Source organism: Oncorhynchus nerka, linkage group LG24, assembly GCF_034236695.1.
Source record: "Oncorhynchus nerka isolate Pitt River linkage group LG24, Oner_Uvic_2.0, whole genome shotgun sequence".
NCBI lineage: Eukaryota > Metazoa > Chordata > Actinopteri > Salmoniformes > Salmonidae > Oncorhynchus > Oncorhynchus nerka.
In genome coordinates this window covers 66636465-66653478 of record NC_088419.1, presented here as the reverse complement: position 1 = coordinate 66653478, position 17014 = coordinate 66636465, and the positions used below count along the sequence as shown (strand labels likewise).

Here is a 17014-nt window from a genome sequence, read left to right as displayed (position 1 = left end):
CGGGGGGACCTAGTGAATGACCTGCAGAGAGCTGGGACCAAAGTAACAAAGCCTACCATCAGTAACACACTACGCCGCCAGGGACTCAAATCCTGCAGTGCCAGACGTGTCCCCCTGCTTAAACCAGTACATGTCCAGGCCCGTCTGAAGTTTGCTGGAGAGCATTTGGATGATCCAGAAGAAGATTGGGAGAATGTCATATGGTCAGATGAAACCAAAATATAACTTTTTGGTAAAAACTCAACTCGTCGGGTTTGGAGGACAAAGAATGCTGAGTTGCATCCAAAGAACACCATACCTACTGTGAAGCATGGGGGTGGAAACATCATGCTTTGGGGCTGTTTTTCTGCAAAGGGACCAGGACGACTGATCCGTGTAAAGGAAAGAATGAATGGGGCCATGTATCGTGAGATTTTGAGTGAAAACCTCCTTCCATCAGCAAGGGCATTGAAGATTAAACGTGGCTGGGTCTTTCAGCATGACAATGATCCCAAACACACCGCCAGGGCAACGAAGGAGTGGCTTCGTAAGAAGCATTTTAAGGTCCTGGAGTGGCCTAGCCAGTCTCCAGATCTCAACCCCATAGAAAATCTTTGGAGGGAGTTGAAAGTCCGTGTTGCCCAGCAACAGCCCCAAAACATCACTGCTCTAGAGGAGATCTGCATGGAGGAATGGGCCAAAATACCAGCAACAGTGTGTGAAAACCTTGTGAAGACTTACAGAAAACGTTTGACTTCTGTCATTGCCAACAAAGGGTATATAACAAAGTATTGAGATAAACTTTTGTTATTGACCAAATACTTATTTTCCACCATAATTTGCAAATAAATTCATAAAAAATCCCACAATGTGATTTTCTGGATTTTTTTTCTCATTTTGTCTGTCATAGTTGAAGTTTACCTATGATGAAAATTACAGGCCTCTCTCATCTTTTTAAGTGGGAGAACTTGCACAATTGGTGGCTGACTAAATACTTTTTTGCCCCACTGTATATATATATATAATATATGGGTGTCTGTGTGTATGTATGTATGTATGTATGTATGTATGTATGTATGTATGTATGTATGTATGCATGTATGTATGTATGTATGTATGTACAGTACTCAGCAAAAAAATAAACATCCCTTTTTCAGGACCCTGTCTTTCATGTAAACTTCCGACTTAAACTTTAAATGTAATATTTAAGTTTGTATTTTTTTTATTAATTTGCAAAAATGTCTAAAAATCTGTTTTTGCTTTGTCATTATGGGGTATTGTGTGTACATTGCTGCGGGAAAATAACAATTGAATCTGTTTTAGAATAAGGCTGTGACGTAACAAAATGTTGAGAAAGTCAAGGGGTATGAATACTTTCTGAATGCACAGTATATATTTACAACAAAATATATTGGGGATTGGAAATGATACAGATAATTAAATTAATGGAAGCTACAATCTATCTGCAATATTAACGCTGATCTACCCCCTACATTTTTTTTGTAATAATAATAAGTTACCAAGGATATTCCTTCACCATAAGAATGAGAAAGAAAGAAAACATATGCAAGTCTCCTTACGGTTGCATTAATAAGAATTAGAAGGACTACATCTGATCTCTTGATACTATTTCAACCTATGAAGCATAATTTAACATACCTGAAAGCTGTGCACTTTGTCTGTAATTGCTCTCATTGGCACAAATTGAGTGCGAACTCTAAACCCAGACTGCCTGTCTCATTGAAATGGTAAATCAGGATACTTTAATGCAGCACTCTGCATTACTTTGCAATGTGAACATTAGTTCTCCCTCTCCATCATTCACCAGAACCACAAATGAACAGACATCGACATCTATTAGTCCATGTACATGTACCTAATATAGATAGAAAGGACCACTTCTATTATATCTGCCATTTACTCTCACTGTTTAAGAGTGGCATTGGGAGGAAAGGACTGTAAAGTCAAGCACGGAACCTTCACATATTTCTCAGTCCATGAGGGCATTGGACATAAATGCATATAACCCTTGCCATGCAACGTGCCAATTCCACCTGATACTGCAGGCTTCACAATCTAATCACATCTCTGGTGTTGGGTGTTCGAAGACAAGCATCCTACATGTTCAATCATTTAGAGCTCAATGTCTGGGGCTAATGAGAGAGAAGCTGCCAATGAATGGTAATCACAGCCTGGAAGTGAGGCTTAGCTACAGTGGGGTCCATAATCAGTGGCACCTTTGATAAAGATGAGCAAAAAAATACTGTGTAAAAAGAAATCACACAAATCCTGAGCTATATTGTATGATACATTTTTTGGGGGAAACTATATTATTTTATTCTAATAATACCATTTCTCAGAGAAAGAGATTTTGTTTAACAAGTCATAAAAAAATCTCAAAAAGATAGGGGTCAAAATTATTGCCACCCCTGTTTAGGGCTAAGCCACCTTTTTTCTCCACTTCCTGTCTGAATGACGTGCCAAAAGTAAACTGCCTGTAGCTCAGGCCCTGAAGCCAGGATATGCATATAATTGGTACCATTGGAAAGAAAACACTTTGAAGTGTGTAGATTTTTTTTTTAAATGTAGGAGAATATAACACAATAGATATGGTAGGAGAAAATCCAAAGAAACGCCAACCAGATATATTTTGTTTTGAGAGACCATCCTCTTAGAAATGCAAGAGAAAGGTCATATTGAGAATTGGCTCCCTGGATGCATTTCCTATGGCTTCCACAGGGTGTCAGCAGTCTATGGTCAAGGTTTCAGGCTTGTAACTTCAAAAACAAATAAGAAAGATCAGTTTTAGCACACCATGAAGACATTACGCACCTGCTAAATCGGTTTCCTATTGAACATACTTCTTTCTGCAATAAATAATAGTTTGATTACATTTTAGGGTATCTGAGGAGTAAATAGAAACAGATTTTGACTTGTTGAAAAAAAGTTTATGGGTAGATTTTCGGATTCCTTTCTCTGCAAGTTGAACGAGAGGATTACTCAAATCGGTGGCACCAACTAAATAGACTTTACCATGTTTACCATGTTGATTCAACATCAAAACACAGATTTATTTTGTTGAAATGACGTGGAAAAAAAGTTGAATCAATCAGTTTTTACCCAGTGGGCTCACCTTGCGAGGATAACAACAGTGAGTCTTTTTCTTTTTATGAGATTGCAGAACACGTTGGGAGGGATCTTAGACCATTTCTCCATACAGAATATTTCCAGATCCTTGATATTATTCATCTGTGCTTATGGACTTTCTTCTTCAATTCAAACCACAGGTTTTCAATCATTTTGACCCATACCTTAAAAAATCTATGTTTTACTATGTTTTACTAGTTGGCCAATCAGCAGATGAAGCAATAACGAAAAAACAATCCACCACTGTTTACGAAACAACCCACCATTGTTTACAGTAAAAAGCTGAGGGATGGGGTTGGAGAAATGTAATCACTCTCAAATTCATTGACACAGCTATAGATGCAAGGACTTACCATCCATGATACCAAAATTATAGTTTTAACAATATTTTGGCCTATAGAGTGTTTGTTTACATTTACTTTGTTTACAAACATTGAAGTAAAACAAGTTTATATGTTGGGTTCTGATTTTAATTTGTAATTTTGATTTAACCTTTATTTAACTTGGCAACTCAGTTAAGAACAAATGCTTAATTATGACGACCTACACCGGCCAAACCCGGGCGACGCTGGGCCAATTGTGCGCCGCCCTATGGGACTCCCAATCACGGACAGTTGTGATACAGTGCAGTGTCCAATTAACAGTAGCTATTACAGTGAAACAAATACCATGCTATTGTTTGATGAGAGTGCACAACAACAACAACAACATTTATCACGGCAACTGGTTTGATACATTCACCTCTGAAGGTAAATAATGTACCTACATTCAGTAATATTGCACTGATTTGTCATCGTCCCAGAGATAAAATGTAGCATAGTTTTGTTTGATAAAATCCATTTTTATGTTCAAATGTAGGAACTGGGGTCTACAGTTTGACCCCTCTGCTGTCTCTGGCTCCACACCCACCCCATCTGGTCATCTAGATGTGTGAAAGTTAGTGTATAAGCTAATGAGCCATCATGTATGACATTCCTGGGAGTGTGTAAACTTACATTATTTATTACCATAGCATTTGTGTATGTTTTCTTTAGTTATGTACTTGAAAATGAATCAATTGACCAATTCGGCACATTTGGGCAAACTCATGGCAGACTTACTCATGTTTTTTTCTTTGTATTATCTTTTACCAGATCTAATGTGTTATATTCTCCTACATTCATTTCACATTTCCACAAACTTCTAAGGATTCCTTTCAAATGGTATCAAGAATATGCATATCCTTGCTTCAGGTCCTGTGCTACAGGCAGTTAGATTTGGGTATGTCAGGTGAAAATTGAAAAAAAGTGTACAATCCTTAAGAGATAATTAAGCTACTGTAAGCTCATGAGCCATTTATAAGTTATTCTTCAAGAATCAATGGGTACACATATCATTAATTGGTAAGTCTAAAAATAGATGTAGAAACTGCTGATTGCCCCTTTAAACAACATATTTTTCACAAGGCAGTTGTTTTAGTATGAAATAATATAAATATTTTTTAATTGAGCATTCAATATAGCTCAGTATTTGTATTATTTCATAGTCTTTTTTGCTAATCTTTATCAAGGGTGCCAATAATTATGGACCCGACTGTATATCTGACCCTTACATGACAAGGGAAAAGGCTGGTGGAGAGAGATATCAATGGGGCTTCCCATCTGTGTCATCTACCATAGTGCATGATCAGCTTGATAAGGACTCTTTAGTGTTTATTAAAAACATCTAAACATTGTAGATTGTTATGTTGCATTATGATTATCCAATAGGGTGAGTATAGAATAGAACCTTATGGCGTATGAGCGGGCAGTCACTTTAAAAATCTATTATCCTTCCCTAGCAAATGATGTCTCGTGTTGTGTGTGTCATTAGAATTCAAACAAGATGTTAAATGATCCAAACATCAATATAATTTTGCCTGTTAACTTGCTTTTGTCAGAAAGGAGGCTTGACACAGCAAGAACTACTATACCTCTCACAGGCTCTGTAGTATGATCAAAGTGCATACAGTATCTGTACATTCTGCAACTGTCCAATGCTATCCCATCCACCACACCATATGGTATATAACAGTCCTCCCACAGATGTAGGATCTTAAATTTGACCTACAGTCAGTGGCCAGTGTATTAGGTACACCACCCCATTCATGAAAATGGTTGGCTCCTACAGACAGCGAGTCACATGGCCATAGCTTGCTATATAAAGCAGGCAGACAGGCATTGAGGCATTCAGTTACTGTATGATTGATCGTTGGAATGGGCAAAACAAGTGACCGAAGCAACTTTGAGCATAGTTTTGACCGTCAGTGCCAGGCGTGCCGTTTCCAGTATCTCAGAGACGGCCGGCCTCCTTGGCTTTTCACACACTGCAGTGTCTAGGGTTTACAGAGAATAGTGTGACAAAAAAAACATCCAGTCAGCGGCAGTCCTCTGTGCAAAAACAGCTAGTTGATGAGGCAGGTCGAAGGAGAATGGCATGAATCGTTCAGGCTAACAGGCGTGCCACAAACAATCAAATAACGGCGCAGTACAACAGTGGTGTGCAGAACGGCATCTCGGAACGCACAACTCGTCGGTCCTTGGTCACAGATGGGCTATTGCAGCAGATGACCACACCGGGTTCCGCTCCTATCAGCTAAAAACAAGAAGAAGTGGCTCCAGTGGATCACCAACACTGGACAATTGAGGAGTAGAAAAACATTGCCTGGTTCAACGAATCCCGGTTCCTGTTGTGTCATGCTGGTGGCAGAGTCAAGATTTGGCATAAGCAGCATGAGTCCCCAAAGAATTCTGACTGTTCAGGAAGCAAAGGGTGGTTCGACCCGGGACCAGATGGGTGTAGCTAATAAACTGGCCACTGAGTGTATATTGTCACAATAAAATAATCCTGCCACAAATTGACTTTAACGTTTAATCCATAATATTGCTTGATAGGTGGTTAGGCTATTAGCTGGCCAAAAGTAGGACACATAAAAAGTGCAATACTGTAACTGTGTTTTAGTGTGGGGTTTCAGTGGATTTATGTCAATCACAAAGCTGCTCAGCATTTCCTGTAGTGCAGGAAAATTCTAAGCAACAAAAGAGTGATCAAATTAAGATCCTACATCTATAGTGGATAACATGTGAATGGGATACTGATCAGGAAGCTTTTAGCTCAGAATCTCAGGATTATTACACCTCTGATGAATAAATAAAGCTTTATAAATGGCAAGGTAGAAGCCAGACTATTTTCCAGTAAATAAAAGTACAATTACTGTGGCGTAAACAACATTTTTACCTATAATGAAATATGATACATTTTAAGTGGTCTATGAAAGTCAGCAATAACACCAAATAGAACTTGATTTTGAGAAGATAGCACTGCAAGAATTGCTGCAAGTACATGATGAAGTGGAACATTTTTAAGCCGTTGTTATAAGATACTGTGTGAGTGAATCGCTCTATGGTGTGTGTACATGCATTTGTGTGAACATAAGTGAATAAACTAGTAAAACAATTGAACATAGAGTACATTTCTAATATTTCCTGTTGAGTTTTATGCTATCATGTTGTACTCTACTGTTAAAACTGATCCTCATGGACTGAATGTGCACAAGTGGAGGCTGCTGAGGGGAGGATGGCTGATAATAATGGCTGGAATGGAGTCAATGGAATTGTATCAACCACTAGGAAACCACGTGTTTGATACCATTTCATTGACTCCATTCCAGCCATTTTTATGAGCCGTCCTCCCCTCAGCAGCATCCACTGGTGTGCACTCACTGTTAAAGATCAATATTCCTTCCCAAACAAATTATGCCAAAGTGTTGTGTGTATCATTAGAGTTTAAACAAGATGTTAAATGATGCAAAGGTCGATATTATGTGCTGTTCAGTCAGAGACTGGAAGTGGCATTTACCTGATTTTGTGCTGCTTTTATATTGTCAGGGAACTCTCGAATGTCGGTCTACATACAGTGCATTCAGAAAGTATTCAGACACCTGGACTTTATCCACATTTTGTTAGGTTATTCTACAATGTATTAAATTGTTTTTGTCTCAAAATCAATCAACACACAATACCCCATAATGACAAAGCAGAAACAGGTTTTCAGAAATGTTTGCTAACTTTGTCGAAGCACCTTTGGAAGCAATTACAGCCTTGAGTCTTCTTGGATATAATGCTACAAACTTGGCACACCTGTATTTGGGGAGTTTCTCCTATTCTTCTCTGCAGATCCTTTCAAGCTCTGTCAGGTTGGATGGGGAGCATTGCTGCACAGTTATTTTTTAGGTCTCTCCAGAGATGTTCAATCAGGTTCAAGTCTGGGCTCTCAAGGACATTCAGAGACATATCCCGAAGCCACTCCTGCATTGTCTTGGCTGTGTTCTTAGGGTCGTTGTCCTGTTAGAAGGTGAACATTCGCCCCAGTCTGAGGTCATGAGTGCTCTGGAGCAGGTTTTCATCAAGGATCTCTCTGTACTTTGCTCTGTTCATCTTTCCCTCGATCCTGACGAGTCTCCCAGTCCCTGCAGCAAAAAAACATCCCCACAGCATGATGCTGCCACAACCATGCTTCACTGTATGGATGGTGCCAGGTTTCCTACAGACGTGACACTTGGCATTCAGGCCAAAGAGTTCAATCTTGGTTTCATCAGACCAAAGAATCTTGTTTCTCATGGTCTGAGAGTCCTTTAGGTGCCTTTTGACAAACCAAGTGGGCTGTCATGTGCCTTTTACTGAGGAGTGGCTTCCGTCTGGCCACTCATAAAGGCCTGATTGGTGGAGTGCTCCAGATGCCTATCCTTCTGGAAGGTTCTCCCATCTCCACAGAGGAACTCTGGAGCTCTGTCAGAGTGACCATCGGGTTCTTGGTCATCTCCCTGACCAAGGCCCTTCGTCCCCAATTGCTCAGTTTGGCCAGGCGGCCAGCTCTAGGAAGTCTTGGTGGTTCCAAACGTCTCCCATTTAAGAATGATGGAGGCCACTGTGTTCTTGGGGACCTTCAATGTTGTAGAAATTCTTTGGTACCCTTCCCCAGATGTGTGTCTCAACACAATCCTGTCTCAGAGCACTACAAACAATTCCTTCAACCTCATGCCTTGGTTTTTGCTCTGACATGCACTGTCAACTGTGGGACCTTATATAGACAGGTGTGTGCCTTTCCAAATCATGTCCAATCAATTGAATTTACCACAGATGGAGTCCAATCAAGTTGTAGAAACATCTCATGGATGATCAATGGAAACAGAATGCACCTGAGCTCAATTTCGAGTCTTATATCAAAGGGTCTGAATACTTATGTAAATAAGTTATTTCCATTTTTATATATATATATATATATATATATATATATATATATATATATATATATATATGTGTGTGTAGAAAACTAGAAATAAATTACATTGCCATAGCTTCCTGAAATTAGATGTACATAATATCCACTATACTGTGCATATCACTAAGGCAACAGTCCTAGCTCACAGTTAGAGGGTAACACAATGAGTGGCTAGGTACTGATCAGGAAGCTATTAGCCCAGCCACAGCATCTCAGATTGAAAACACCTCAGATAAGTCAATCAACCTTCGCTAATTATGAGATTACCAAACACAAGGTATTCGACAGTAAAAGACAGGAGAGAGTATGTTGCAGGCATTTGTCGCGGGTCACTACCTCACACGAGAGCCATTTGAACGTTATTTTTTTATTTATTTTTTTATCAAAATGCGTTTTTTGGCAGTAATGCCTTCTCAAACATGTGAACTTTCATGTGCCTTAATAACAAACTTGTATGCCATCTGGGAATATGAATACAATTGTTTAATTACAAGCCTAGTTGGTTTAGCCACAGAAAACGACAGCAACCTTCCCACTAGCCATGATTGGCTGAGATAATGAGTGGGTTGGACTTGCTGAGAGGTGAGTTCGGATTGGTCTGCAATATAGCACGCTCTGTCTATTTGAGCTGGTTAGTATGTGGAGGTAATCCTGTCTAAAGCGGGTTTAAAAATATATATATTGCTTAGTAGAACTGCATAAGTGTTGCTCTCCACTTTCTGGAGGACCTCATTTTGAAATCAGTGGAATTAGAGTATGATAGCTAAGGAGATGGAGAAAACACCTGTCTCCGGATTACATCTTCAAACTATGGGCAACAATGGCATCCGTGACAGGGAGAAGCATCCAGCCATGATGTATACAGGTAAGTCAAACTAGCTACATTTTCAGATATTATACATTTCTAATTTTGACATATAGTATTTTAATTTCAAGTTAAAGTGAACTGTTAGCTAGCTAGCTAACGTTAGCTGGCCGGCCCGCTAGCTAGCGTTGTGTGTATGATCTTTTTATTCGTATCTCAGAGCCATTTGCTTTGCTTGTTATAGCCTAATGTTATCTAGCTAACATTGAACCTGGTTGGTTAGGTACCTGCAGATTTATGCAGGGTAGTAACGTCCTGAGTTGTGATTATGGTTCATTGTTTAGCTAGCTAGCTAGCTACATGTCTTAGCAAAAGACTCCGCTATGCAAGTGTCCACTTTAATAGAATATCACTGCGACAACAGTTAGCCAGTTAGCTTGGGTGCTTGACTGCTGTTGTTAGGACAGAATGCTTGGCTCAACCCATAAAGAGATTGGTGGAGCTAAAGCTTAAGAGGGTGTGAACGATGCTGAATGGGTGTAGACAAAGAAGAGCTCTCCAGTAGGTAAAAAAGTCAATTTTCTCAAAAGTGAGGTTACAAGTTTATCAACTTTCAAAGCAGAATGACTTTCTCATTGTTCCTCAAATACAGTGTATGATATATCATTTTGTAGCTCTGTGTCTCTGCTTTTATCCAATGTAAAAAAACACAATTTCAGATTTTGCTACATAAGACCGAATCAAGGCTGTTGGTCACATTTATCAATGAGGTTGTAACTAGTCTGTGAAAATCAATAACGACACCAACATGTGGAATGTTTTGAGTGGAGAGCACCAAAAATTGGGGGCATGTTAGGTAAACAAAGATACAGCACTCTAAATGATGTTGCATCTGGAGGAACATTTAAGGAAAACAGATGAAATCAAGGTACTCCATGCAAATGGGCTGCTCAGAGAGGCGAAAAGGGTAAACACTTTCACAGTGCTGGATATGATGAGATGCTTATTCTTAATCTCCTAGTAACACCCCAACATTAAACAAAGCAGGCACAGTTCATTTTGGTTGATTACAGAGCAATGAGATTGTGAGAAAATCCTCCAAATGCATCAGTAAACTAAGCGCTCAAATTTAAGGTCACAATGTGGACCCCATTTACTGATCCTGCTACTTTTCTCTCAAAATAGTTGTGCAAAGTAAATATTGTGGCACTTGTTTTCCAGACGGAATACCACAACAACAATAACAAGGTAACACAGAACAAACAGGCTACCATCAGTCCTGAAACAAGGTAACTCAAGTGATTAAAAAAAGATGCAGTACGTTTATGGTTCATCTTTTTTAAAAGAGGAAAAACATTTAATAAAACGGACCTGCTGGTGCAATAAATATTGTACTTAAAGCTACAATTGATCACTAGGCAACTTTCTCTGAATTCAAAGCATTGTCAAAAATAAAACATAGAAAAAGGAACCCTTCCATTGCATTAATCATAATGAATAATGTGTCATTATCAGTAAACCATCAACCTGACATTGGACTGACATTGGACTGACATTGGCATGGCTCGGTTATTGGATGTGGTTCAACTCTATTCACAGTCTCTTTGAGAATTCCTACATGTCCGTGGAGCAGTCAAATACTGAACATCCATCTTATGTAAAAATAGAGAGATACAAATTATCCTGTTAGTCCTCTAGGGGCATTATTTAATTTCTGGATAAAAAGACGTGCCCGTTTTAAGCGCAATATTTTGTCACGAAAATATGCTCGACTATGCTTGGAATTGATAGTTTTGGAAAGAAGACACTCTGACGTTTCCAGAACTGCAAAGATTTTCACTGTGAGTGCCTTATAACAAAAGCTTCAGGCAAAACCAAGATGTTTGAGCGACCAGGAAATGAACAGGATTTCTGAAGCTACGTTTTCCATGATCGCCTTATATGGCTGTGAATGCGACAGGAATGAACGGACACTTTCTATCGTTTCCCCAAGGTGCCTGCAGCATTGTGACGTATTTGTAGGCATATCATTGGAAGATTGACCATAAGAGACTACAATTGCCAAGTGTCCCGCACGGTGTCTGCGTGGAAATTGGTGCGCAAAAGTCAGCTACCAGTATTTTTCCATCCGAATCTGAGGACAAAGCATGCATCCAGGAACGGCATTTCAATGAAGAGATATATGACAAAACACCTTGAGGATTGATTCAAACAACGTTTTCCATGTTTCAGTCGATATTATGGAGTTAATTCGGAAAAAAGTTCGACGTGTAGGTGACTGAATCTTCGGTTAGTTTCGGTAGACAAATGCATAGTAACAAAACGGAACGATGTGTCCTACACAAGAATCTTTCAGGAAAAACTGGACATCTGCTATGTAACTGAGAGTCTCCTCATTGAAACATCTGAAGTTCTTCAAAGGTAAATTATTTTATTTGATTCCTTTGCTGGTTTTTGTGAATATGTTGCGTGCTAAATGCTAACGCTAAATGCTAATCTAGCTATCACCACTCTTACACAAATTTTTGATTTTCTCTGGTTCTAAAGCATATTTTGAAAATCTGAGACGACAGGATTGTTAAGAAAATGATAAGCTTGAGAGCAGGCATATTTATTTAATTTCATTTGCGATTTTTAGAAATCGCTAACGTTGCGTTATGGTAATGAGCTTGAGGCTGTAGTAACGATACCGCATGCGGGATGAGGCGGACTATGAGGTTATCATTGTAATAGATGAAAGACACTGAGACACAAATAAAACACAGAACTCTCTGTCAAAACACCTGTGGCAGTACTGTTTGAATGACCTACCAGTGACATGGGTAGATAGATGAAAGAATGTTGATAATACTCAGTTTTGATCTGAAGTCTAAACACACCTTTTCACTTAATTAAACATTATAATTAGTGTGATTATGCGTGAGCTCCCAGACTTTATTTTCTCCCAATCAAAGGAACTGCACTAGTGCAATCAACATTAATGAGTCATTGAGTTGTGGACAAGAGATGAAAAGGTAACTGGTCTGTTTTAGTTTAGTTTTTGTCACGTGACTAGGGTGGGCATTCTATTTTCCTTTTTCTATGTTTTTGTATTTCTTTGTTTTTGGCCAGGTATGGTTCTCAATCAGGGACAGCTGTCTATCGTTGTCTCTGATTGAGAACCATACTTAGGTAGCTCTTGCCCACATGGGTTTTGTGGTTAGTTGCTTTCTGTTTTGTACCTGACGGAGCTGTTTCAGTTGTTCTTTTTTTAAACCTTTGTATTTAGTGTTCAGTTCTATTTAATAAATTAAGAACACGTGCTGCGCTTTGGTCCACACCTTCTTCCACCAACGGCCGTTACAGTTTTTAGTTTAGTTGTTTTTTTGGTGGGAGGGACTACATGATCACAGTATTTGAATATTTTGCAAATATACTGTACACACACACTCACATACACATATAGACATGTGGTTAGCATGTACTGTAGTAAGACAGAGATGCAAAATTAACAACAATTAAGCTTCTGTACCCCACAGTCAGCAGTTCTTCAGAAGTCACCTTCACAAATTAAACAGGCTTCATCACAAAGGGCTCAGGAACGTTAATCTACATTTGGTCTATTTAAAAGTAATAAGCCATAATGACGCACACAAACTAGTTAGTACCAGTCATTCCATTCTAGCCAATTTAATGCATTTTACATGATTGAATATGACTAGGTTTAATTACATTTGCTTTAACTGTTTAGTATATTTGAATGTTTTTTTTGTGGAGTAGAGTGCCGTTTTCGAGCAAACATCCTATGAGATGCTATATTACTATCCTTTTGCTCAGACCACTGACATATATCCAGGCTACCCAACCACATCGCTCCAGCCAAGCGCTATGCCTACTATCATTTCTTCTCCACGCAGCGATAGATAAAGCAGGGGCATTAAATTCAGTATGAGTCGTCAGGCTAACTGACATCACCCTGGGGGTCAACACAACACATAGCAACCAGCCTGACTCTGAATGTTACACCCTGTATCTTAAATTGTTAGATATTGATCGAAAATTAAATTTGATGGATGTCCAACCTTTGATTCTTACCTTGTAAAGTAAGGGTGCTTGTCCCAGTTTTAATAGTGCAATCTGGTTGGTGACATTCATTGTAGTTCTGGCTCTTCTCATGTCCTCCAAACCTCCATACTGCACATCCACTACTACCGCCTTAAATGGAGAAAGGAGAAAATAAATATCAGACTACTTTAAACCATTGGTACAAAAGGCAAAAATGATGAATGGCAACTGAATCGGAAATAATAAGTGCAAACATTTTGCAAATGGCATCCACAATCACACCTGTGGCGGGGTTTGGAAGGCACAATAATGACTAATGAACGTCTGTCTGTGTGCTGGAGGAGCCAGACTGAAAGTTAAAGAAAAGTCGTGGAGTTGAGCGAGGAGTCACAGCAGCGATGCTATTTCTGAGTGGGACTCTCCTGCTGCATTACCTAGGCCCAATTCATTTTTCATGTGGCCTGGGGGCAAATGAAATGCGATGCCGGTAAGCAGAGTACATCTCGTTTGCATGAGGAGAACAGGGGAGTGGGAGATTTATCATCCTTGTCAGCATTTGCATCATAAAAGCGCTCCGTTAAACTCTACGGAACAGACACCAAATTGAAATACAGAGAGATTTCTAGTCTGACTGAGATTCTCTTTTTTCTTTCCAGAGGTAATGAAATTAACAATGTTGCTTGCCGCACTGAGCGTATTTCTTCTGTACACCAGATTAATTCTTCCCCGTTCACTATTCATCTGGCCTATGTGGTGGATGAGGGAGGCAATGTTTGTTTTTCCATCAGCCTGATTGAAAGTAGCAAAAATCCCCCAATAATGAACTATTATCATGTTGAGGAGTTAAATTGCCACCTCAATCAGGGGCTGTTATTATGCCTCAGACAGAGAGGGTGGCAACATGTCCTGCTTGAATGAGGAGCAAATTCAATTCCCTCTCAATGAAATGTAAATTGAACACATCTACTGTAACATAATCATACCAGAATGAGAGCCATGCATCACATGCAACAGTAGATCATTACAAACATTACAAACACTGGGATTGTTTACTAAAAATCACCCACCTCCACAAACACACACTGCATTAATTAGCATGTCCCAGTATATGAGCTTGGTATAGTAAAAATTCATAAGGCACTCTGTTGAGGCTTAGATGGGGGTGGACAGGGAGACTGGAAGGGGTACTCATACACCACTGGTCCAGAGAGGTACTGCTGAATTAGTAAGAATATCTATTCCCCTTGTTGGATGTCTTTGTTTGGTCTGGGTCCAGCAGGAGACATCCTGGCACAGGCTCATGTATTTAAAAAGCTATTATGTGGAGTTAACAATCAGAGCCAGAAGAGGCAGTATGCCTTCTTTTCTCTACCCTGCTCTGCTCTGGCTGCTCCTCACTCAGATTTAAAACACTGCAGTTCTCCAGAGCCAGCTTGACAGAAACAATGGCTGAATTGTCTATATGAAATTAGATTTCCTTGCTATCAAATATTAACACAAGATGACTTACAGAAAGTGTAATGAGGCAAGGCCATGCATTCATTTTTAAATAGGTACTGTCATACTATTTCCTTCTGAGCAAATCTCAAATCAATGGAAATCACCACTAAAAAGAGACAGTGAGATGAAAGATAGTGATATAAAGAAAGTCTGAATGTACGTCATTTTTATGATACCTTATTTACATAAGTATTCAGACCCTTTGCTATGAGACTTAAAATTGAGCTCAGGTGCATCCTGTTTCCATGAGATGTTTCTACAACTTGATTGGAGTCCACCTGTGGTAAATTCAATTGATTGGGCATGATTCGGAAAGGCACACACCGGTCTATATGAGGTCCCACAGTTGACAGTGCATGTCAGAGCAAAAACCAAGCCATGAGGTCAAAGGAATTGAGCTCCGAGACAAGGATTTGCAGCATTGAAGGTCCTCAAGAACATGGTGGTCTCTATCATTATTAAATGGAAGAAGTTTGGAACCACTAAGACTCTATCTTGCGCTGGCCACCTGGCCAAACTGAGTAATCAGGGGAGAAGGGACTTGGTCAGGGAGGTGACCAAGAACCTGATGGTCACTCTGACAGAGGTCCAGAGTTCCTCTGTGGAGATGGGAGAACCTTCCAAAAGGACAACCATTTCTGTAGCACTCTACCAACCAGGCCTTTATGGTAGAGTGGCCAAATGGAAGCCACTCTTCAGTAAATGGAAGAAGCCACTCCTCAGTAAAAGGCACACAAAAACCTGCTTGGAGCTTCCCAAAAGGCACCTAAAAGGGATATTTATGTTTTTGTTGTCTAAAAACATGTTTATGCTTTGTCATTGTGGGGTATTGTGTGTAGATTGATGGGGGGGGGGAATAAAAAATCAATTTTAGAATAAGGCTGTAACGTAGCAACATTTTGAAAAAGTCAAGGGGTCTGAATACTTTCCGAATGCACTGTAGTTTATTGATGTGTTGCATGGCTCAAACAATTATAATTCATTCTTCAAACAGAGCCTGATTACCCTGAGGAGGATCCCCGTCTGACCACTGAGGATGTACAGCTCTACCAAGCTAAAATGGTCTTGTTATACTCCATGTTTGTCACGCCTGCTTCCGATCTTCCCCCCGGCGCTTGAGGACGCCAGGCTGCCCTGTATTACGCACTCCTGCCACCATCATTACGCACACCTGCCTTCCCTCGTCACGCGCATCAGCGATATTGAACTCACCTAGACTCAATCACCTGTTTATTACCTCCCAATATTTGTCAGTTCCCCAGCTCTGTTCCCGCTGCTGCATTGATTGTTGTCTGTCTTTGTATTTCCCAGTTCTGACACTGTTCCTGTCGTGTTGCATGTCCGTTCCAAATTAAATGTCAACTCCCCGTACCTGCTTTTCTTCTGCAGCGTCGTTCCTTACAATGCTGTTGTTGTTGATGATGTTGTTTTCTTCCAGCCTACCTTCCTTCGCTATATTGTTCCAGAGTCATTTTCATTGTAAAGTTGGAGATGATTTGACAAGGCAGTAAAGTACAGTTGGATGACTAAGATAAAGAGAGAAGTACATATTTTCTCTGTATGAGAAAGATAATGATAGTCACTGCCCAGCTTTAAATAGGACTTTTAGCAAATGAACCCCACAAACTCATGAAACAGAATATATTTATATGCCATTAGTGAAAGACTGAGTGTGGAACAGCATGATCTTTGAGATTAACTTCCTAATGTCCGCTCTTTAAAAATGTATAGCTGCGCAGTGAATTTGATCTCCATTGCCACTTGAACTTCTATTTCTCTCCATACATCCTCTGATGGCTGGCTTGTGTTAAGGTGGGCTTTTAATGCTTGCATATTTTATATATGTTCAATTAGGTTACAACTGTCAGTATGTTTTCCCTGCAAGAGGGGGTGAATTGTTTACTCTCTCTCTCTCTCTCTCTCTGTGATCCTGAGAATGGGGAGTGGAATGGGGAGTGGACTAATGAGAATTGCTCACTGACCCCTCCGTCAGAGCGACAGGCTCAGAGATGACAGATCCCATGGAGACTCAGCCCAGGACATTACTATGGAGTCCCCAGGCCTTTCATCCATCAAACCAGCAATATTTGTTTTTCTAAACTGACGTTTAGATATTGCAAATGCCATTTAATTCAAGGCAGCACACTGAACAGTGCATGGATCCAGGCCTGTGATGGATGGGTTTGACTCCTGTTTTGGGGATACAGATGCAGAGGACTAGGCTTGGAGTATACTTTGCAT

The 17014-nt window shown here is 39.8% G+C and overlaps 1 protein-coding gene across 1 annotated transcript in view; it reads right to left on the bottom strand.

Moving 5' to 3' along the window:
- LOC115108450 (inactive N-acetylated-alpha-linked acidic dipeptidase-like protein 2) overlaps nucleotides 1-17014 on the bottom strand; it is a 284052-nt gene that overhangs the window by 155841 nt on the left and 111197 nt on the right. The window contains exon 4 of the mRNA XM_029632794.2: nucleotides 13304-13423. Within this exon, the coding sequence (XP_029488654.1) occupies nucleotides 13304-13423 (120 nt within the window). The remainder of the gene's footprint in view (nucleotides 1-13303; nucleotides 13424-17014) is intronic.